The sequence below is a fragment of the Rattus rattus genome, chromosome 12 (assembly GCF_011064425.1).
Source record: "Rattus rattus isolate New Zealand chromosome 12, Rrattus_CSIRO_v1, whole genome shotgun sequence".
NCBI lineage: Eukaryota > Metazoa > Chordata > Mammalia > Rodentia > Muridae > Rattus > Rattus rattus.
Genome location: NC_046165.1, coordinates 41,495,222 through 41,502,789, shown reverse-complemented (window position 1 = coordinate 41,502,789; position 7,568 = coordinate 41,495,222). Strand labels below are relative to the sequence as shown.

General features: G+C 45.0%; 1 protein-coding gene across 1 annotated transcript; it reads right to left on the bottom strand.

Annotated features, from left to right (window-relative positions):
- Positions 1–4,279: 4,279 nt before the first annotated feature.
- Positions 4,280–5,800, bottom strand: LOC116913150 (putative sperm motility kinase W). Its single transcript, XM_032917362.1, has one exon. It carries the CDS (start codon positions 5,798–5,800, stop codon positions 4,280–4,282), a length of 1,521 nt encoding a protein of 506 aa, XP_032773253.1.
- Positions 5,801–7,568: the final 1,768 nt, after the last annotated feature.

Sequence of the window (7,568 nt, the reverse complement as noted above, 5' to 3'; positions counted from 1 at the left end):
TGATATAGGAAAAAAACTCCACATAACCAGCCTCAATTATGAAATTTTGACATTTTTAGAGACAGATAAAGATCAGGATGACTGTCCTGTGTTTCACAAGCTTTCCCCAAGGACAGAAATGGCTTGTTTTCACTCAATAGAAGTTTGGTGGTGAGGAACCTGAACATAAATGACAAAGCTCCACAGACATGGAATAGGACGGGGCTCTCCTTAAAATATTTGACAATTTCTATGTGGAGAGTTCACATGTCCCATCACAGATGTTCCAGTAGGTGGTGTACAGTGCTTTGGGTGGTGCAGAACTCAGATTCTTACATCCCGGTCTCCACATTAGCCTGCAGGATGAACAAGTTTCAGTGGTTTAAAACTCAATCCAAAGTAGTTTGACAGCACTGTGGGACCCATGAAATCCAAACTAGTCATAAAAGTCAGCAACTGATCAGACTGTATCTTGGTGTTGAATCAGGAGAACAAGAGGCTTTCCTCTACCATAGATGACCATGAAGTGAAAGCTGTGCTTTCAATAATAAATGACAGGTACCAGTTATCTCAGAAACCCACCTTGTGTCTTCATCTGTGACCACTTGGCTGAGATGGAAAGAATTCTGTCGACAAGACTGGCTAGGCAGTCTACAGTATCCTGAGTTGTCACGTTGAGGTCATGTAACTTATGCCCAGAATGCAGCTAAGGGATCCTGTGAATGCAGGCAAGGTTAGAGAGTCAAGCTCTGAGGCCTATATCCAAATGGTGTCAAGCATGACACACAACCCCTATCCCACTGGCTTCTCTCCACAGAAGTATTCTAGAATGAAGTCCCACCAGCAGGGGTCCACTCCCATGGGAACATAGACTTCTGCTCTGAAGGTTACATTTTAGGGTGGTTTGCTCACTGTTTCTAGTCGACCCTGGATGTCAGTGCCTCCAGCTAAATTCCTGGCCATGCACAAATGATGAAAGCTCAGGACTGGAACGGTTCTACATGGAAAGATTACAAGAATTTATTATTGCTGCTGTACCCATGTACAATCCTAGCATACAAGATGCAGTGCCATGGAAGATCCCGCTGAGTTTTAGAGCCACCAATTCTACATTATGATTTACAGAACAAAAAAATGCTAAGTAGTAAGTTCTTGTCTCAAAAAATAAAAACTAAATATTAGGACAAGAAATTTCACTGTCTCCTTTAAAGAATTAAAAAGAAGTCCATCCACTCAACAGCTCTAGATTCCCTGATGTGTAATAGAAACACAAGCTGACCCTGGTTGATGCCATGAAAGTCAAAATTACTCTCAACCACTATGAACTCAGCTTTCTGTTCTGTTGACACAGGACTCACCAGATGATACAGATTCTAGAAAGTATTGACAGCCAAACTTCCCATCATCCTGTTGGGAAGAAGATTTGACCAATGCTGTCAATGTGCCCAGGGACAGGTGGGCAGAATGGAAGCTGGATGCCAAGTATAAAGGAGCAGGCAGTTCCTGCCTTACCACAGCTCTGTCGTCCCTCATGTTCCCATTGGTTGTCAGTAAACAGTCAACAATTTCCCTAGGAGAAGGCAATGCTGGCATAAACCACCTTATGTGTTCCTTTCTTCACTATATGAAGACCAGGCTTCGGACACTCATGTGCTACAGCACACAGATACTTACTGTACTCCATCTTACTTTCAGGTGCATGATTCACTCAACTTAGGCCTCTGGATTGTCTGTGAAGTTCGGTTGCCATGTCAACCCTGAGAGTTTCTCCTTACCTGAAATGTGTCCTGAAAAACACCTCACAGAAACATTCACTCCATACTCCATACTCCACCAGGGGCTGACATCTAGAATTCCATGATAACCACTGTTTTTTTCTAAGCCTGAATTCTTGATTGGCAGTAGATACAATGTAGTACCATGGCTGCTGGCCTCTTAGAGGCAATATCTGGCTTCAGGCTCGGTAATACCTACTTAACGTGAAACTGTTGAGCAAAAACAATGTTAAAGGTCAGCTCAAATGATAGTTATGAATCAATCCATGAGACGGGAGAATGATAAAAGATTCTTCGAACATGACATGGGAGGCAACGTGGAAGGTCTGGATGAAAGAGGCTGTGAAGAAAAAGACACAGGTACCAGATGAGATGTAGTCTGCATAAGACAAGAGGAGGAGACTCCCCAATACCACACCCTCCATCAATCGCCCCAAACAGGAGGGTATTTACTGGGGCAAACTCCTACTTCTCTACCTTGACACATGTCTGTAACCATCAGAACAGGACCACTTCACAGGGTTTGCAGTGTCCTCACAACTCACACTGTCTGCAGTGGACAATTGTTCCTAGGCTTTCTTCTTCAAAACTCCTGCCCGAGACCACACATTCCTCCATTTCTGCTTCATCACTGACAGGAAGTATCCCAGCACACTCTTGCTTTGTCCCTCTACAGGTCCACTCATTTCTTCTTTTCCCTATTCCTCCCTCTTATCTCCCTTTGTGTATCCGCAGCTCCAACAGTTCATTCAGGGTTAATGCCCTTCTTCCACAGAACCTTCAGAAGGGAGCTTGGGTATGATGAAGTGAATAGAGTGGAGTGGAGCCTGAGAACTACATGGATGTCTGCTCTGTTTTCAGAGGCCACTGTTCTAGATGCTCTCAAAGCCTTTTTCCACAAACATGACAAAACTAGGGACGTAGACGTTTATCAGGTCACAGCTGCATGTGACTACTTAGGGAAATCTAGCAAGCAGGGCAGGCGCTCCAGTGAGGTGAAGGGATCTAAACATCGTAGCTGAAACTGTATAGTTGGAGGATGGATGCTGTGACCTGTAGCCTTGGTATATTTTTACACAGCACCTCGAATATCTGACTTGCATCCCTCTTGTTCCACATACAACACCAAAGGCATAGCTCAACTATGCCATTTCACTTTCCCCTCAAAAGAAACAGAAAGAATCCTGAAGGGCCTCTGTTATTGACATTGAAGACAGGACTTCCGGAGTCCTGAGTAGGATAGGAACCAACTGACTTACAGGGCTGTACCTTTTTCCTGCCACTTGACAGCTCAGCGGCATAGAACAGGATGATGCTTCAAGGCAGCATCCTACTTGTGTGCCTTGACTCATGCAAGGAGCCATCCAAGCAGGGCCTCTTCTCCTCATCATTGGCCAGGCTGATCTAGTTACCATGCTGTACTTCTCAGGAACTGTATTCCTACTCTTGATTGCCCCAAGCTCCTGCCTAGTCCAAAGCAAGCATCTCTTTCATGGCACTTTTTGGACAGGAAGTTCCTAAGGACAGATCTATTCCTCATACTACACCCTCTCATTTCTGTTTCCCATTCCGTCCCATTTGCCAATTGTTCCACTTACCTCCTTTCACCTGTTTTCCTCCTTCCAGGGGACTTACATGTTTCTTGCAGTCCTTTCCAAAGGACAGTCACAAAATAAGATGGAGGGGATAAAGTCACCAAGATGATGACACTCATCCTCCTCAGGACTGAGTAAGTCCTGTCTTCAATGTCCATGACAGAGGCCTTGTCATGAGACAGGTCATTCCTGCCTGTAGAGGCCTCTGTTTTAGATGCTGTAGGCACTGGTCCTATAGCACGTCCAGAGCTGGGGAGGTAGAGCCTCCCCCGCTAACTGTTCCTTATGTGCACCTTTCTGTCCACGAAGCAGTGCTGGGGCTGGAGGAAACTGAAGGAGCTGCACACTGAAAGCTCAGACCCAAGAGCTGGAGAGGGACACAGAAGCGTGTAGCCCTGGATTGGAGGAACACAGCAGCCTGGGGTTCTGTCCTGGCTTTCTGCTGTGGCATCACTCCTCAATAGGGCCGGAATTCTATTGATTCATTTCAGTTTCCCCACTTGAAAGCAAAAAGAAATATGAAAGTGCATCTATTACTGACCGTGACAGAGGCAGGACTTATTCAGCACTGAACTCACCTGATCTGCCATAGCTCTCCCCTTCCTCCATCCTCTATAAAATTTCTCCCCTTTAGCTAAACTGTCCTCTATCTCTTTCAACCCAATGTGCCCCATGCTATGCTATCTGCTTGTGACCCAACCCTCTAGACATTTAAATGAGGGTAAAGCTGTGGAATTGGGCCGTTTAATGTGCTAGACATCTTATATTCTTGCCGTATTAGAGGGTCCATCTTATCATTTGCAGAGGATATTAAATAGCATATCCTAACCGCACAGGAATTGTGAATCTGGGTAGCCAGTCCAGCTGTGTTTTCTAAGGGACTTCACTATCCCATCTTTTCTTTGTTGCACCTAACACAGGGATTCAGGCTCACCACGGGGAGGGCAGACAGCAGCAGCAGCAGCATGCTTCCAGGAAACGGAAAATTCGCTTCTTCATCAGCTTCCAGCCCCGAAGTGGCCTAGAAGCAGAAGCTATGGGTCCAACTTGGGGCTGGTCCCTGGAAATGTCGAGCTCTGGGGATGGTTCTTCTTCAAAAAAGCCCATGTTCACAAACCCTGTGGATGTTCCATCCTGGGCTGATAATGGAGAGAAGTGTTCGCCACGTAGGCTGTCCATAGAATTTCTGTTGACTGCAATGTCCTCTGTAGCAGTATTAGTGATGTTAACTGTCAGAGAATATCCTTCTGGCACTGGGTCATCTGAACAGGGCATTAGGTCCACGGAGGAGTATTTGGTGAACATGGGGTACATTCTGCAACTCTCGCCTCTTTCTTCCACACCATCCTCCTGAAAGTGACTCTTGCCAGCTTCTATACGGGTTGAAGGAACAGGTTCACTCGCCCTCCTCTTCAAAGCTGGAAGTAGGCTAAGAGCACCTGCAGGGCTGCTGTTTGCCCAGGGCTTCTCCACTTCTTGATGGCTGTCCCCACAGTTCAGCTGGTGTTTTAAAATATTAAAGGTTGCCATTACTTCACCTTTGACTTGCCTGTGTGTTAGGGATGACACAATCTCTTCACAGGTATAACCAATGGTGCACATTGTGTTCACGATCCTGGGAAGTATTCCTTCTGTGGCAAGCAGCCTATGTTCTTGAATGGGGCCCAGCCACGGTCGTTCCACCAGCTGATATATTGTCATCCTGTACCAGGTGGGGACCATGAGTAAACGTGCAATTATGATGTGACACGGTTTTGACAAGTGGTAAGGAATGGGACACATCGTAGTAGTGATGAGCCTGTGCATATCCTCAGTGGTAGCTTCTAGATATGGAAAGTGCCCCGTGACCAGAACATAGAGGACGATGCCCAAGCTCCACATGTCACCTGCCAGCCCATCATAGGGTTTCCTTGCCAAGATCTCTGGGGCCCAATAGAGCAAGGAGCCACAGATCTCCTCCAACATCTGCCCTTCTGTGATTTTAATTGCCATACCAAAATCACAAAGCTTTGCATTGCCTGCCGCATCGACCAGAATGTTCTCTAATTTAATATCGCGGTGTGCAATGCGTCTTTGGTGGAGGAAGTGAACCGCTGACACGACCTGCTGGAAAATAGGTCTGGCCTCCTCCTCTTTCATACAGCCCAGTGATCTGAGGCAGCTCTCAAGGTCCTCTCCTGCCACATATTCCATGATAATGTAACTTGCTGTCAGTGTGTCGATCATGTGAAAAAATCGAACAATGTTTCTGTGTTCTAAAGATTGAAGGAGTTCCACCTCCAAAGTGATGTCAGCCACACTGTTGATGTTTTTATCAAGGACCTTGACAGCCACCCTTGTGCCTGTGGGAAGGTGACAGGCAAGTTTCACCTCTCCATATGAGCCAGAACCCAGAGATAGCAAGATCTGGAAATCTTTTTCAAGGATGTTCACTTCTGTGTGGCCGGCCATGATGCTTGCTTCAAGGTCAACCACCTAATCGCATGTGTTAAACCAGGAACATACAAGGCTAGAAATAAAAATGAATGCAAGTTTGGAATGAAGGTTTACAACTAAGAATTCTCTGTCATGAACCCTAAGATATCCCAAACCACCCAATGATGCACCTCAAGGACATATAAATCCCAGAAGATCCCAACCGAAAACTGGTAGAGCAGGAGTCCTGGTAAACAGCAGAAATGGTTCCAGTGAACTGGGCATGCAAAGCGAAATACTGACATCACATCAGTAATGAGCTGGCTATTTTCAAGACAACCATGCAAACAGTTAACCTGAGTTATCAAGTGAGACTTCTACAGATTATAAACAGAAAACAATGAGATGATTTTTTTTAATTTAAAAATTACTCAATTTTTATTCCTTGTACCAATATGAAAATTTACAGGGCAATATACCTGATGTAATAAAAAGAAAAAGAAAAAGCTACAACAAATGAAAGACCTCAGAAATATACATCCAATTGACATTCTTGCCTTAATCGGTGGCTGCACTATTTTGCAAACTGTGGCTGTGACAGTCCTGAACAAAGAGGGGCTTCCTGTTTAAGCTGCAATGACTTCTCTGACTATAGATCGTCCTCCTTCTCTGGCAGATTTTTACAGTTCCTCCACTGCATTCAGAACAAGTGTCTCAAAGGAGCCTACAGCTTTCCTGACAACTTCTCATTCTCTCTCCTACTAAGAACTGTAGTAGAAAGTTGCCATTTTTGTTTTATTTTAAAACCTTCTGCTGCCATATCCACCACTTCACCTCCAAAGTCGTAGCCACCACCATAGGGACTGTCTAAACTTCTTCCAGCAAAACTGCCCCACCTTCATGGGTCCATAATTTGATGGTTGCTGCCCACTATAATTTCCAAAGTCATTAAACTTACCACCACCACCATAGCTACCTCAAGGAAAATTTCCTTCTTCATTGTAACCATCATGTCCTCCTCCACCATCACCATATCCACCACCTTGGTTTCCATAACCTCCTCTACTATTGTAACCAGGACTGCCACCATAGCTGTCACCATCACCTCCAAATCCATTGTATCCACCACCACCGCCACCATGACTATCTCTGATGCCACCACATCCATCACCATAGCCTCATCGTCCACCACCGTTTCCTCCACGACCCATCAAGTAGACAGATCCACCTCCATGACCTCTCTGTGATCCAGCAGACTGCATCTCTTCTTTACAAAGGGCCTTTCAGTTCAAACTTATGCCCATTGATATTGTAGTTTTTCTGAACAAAAATTGTGTCAACTGTGTCATGACCATCAAAAGTTATAAAAGCAAATCCTCTCTTCCTCCCACTCTGCCTGCTTCCATAACTTCTATGGTTTCAATAATGCCATACTGTTCAAAGTAGTCTGTCTGATTATATTCTTCTGTTTACTCTTTAATAACACCAACAAAAATTTTCTTCATTAAATGAGCACCAGACTTTGCAGAATCCTCTTTAGAATATCTCTCTTTGGTTCCACAACACACCCAGCAACCTTGTGGGGCTGAGCACACATTGTGGTATACACTTCTTTAACACAAAAGCAAAACCACTGGAAGGTTGTTTGAGCATCTCTCCTTACCACACAGTGTGTAATTGTGCTCCATTTCTCAAAACGTTCTCTTAAGCTATCATCTGTCAGTCCAAAGCTCAGACCACCAATAAACAGCTTGCTTTGCTGCTCTGGTTCCTTTGGATAGTGCCTCTCCATTTTGAGACCAGA

Bases quoted from the DNA above. Each gene is read 5' to 3' on its own strand.
- LOC116913150 (XM_032917362.1), bottom strand. From the start codon at position 5,800: ATGGCCGGCCACACAGAAGTGAACATCCTTGAAAAAGATTTCCAGATC.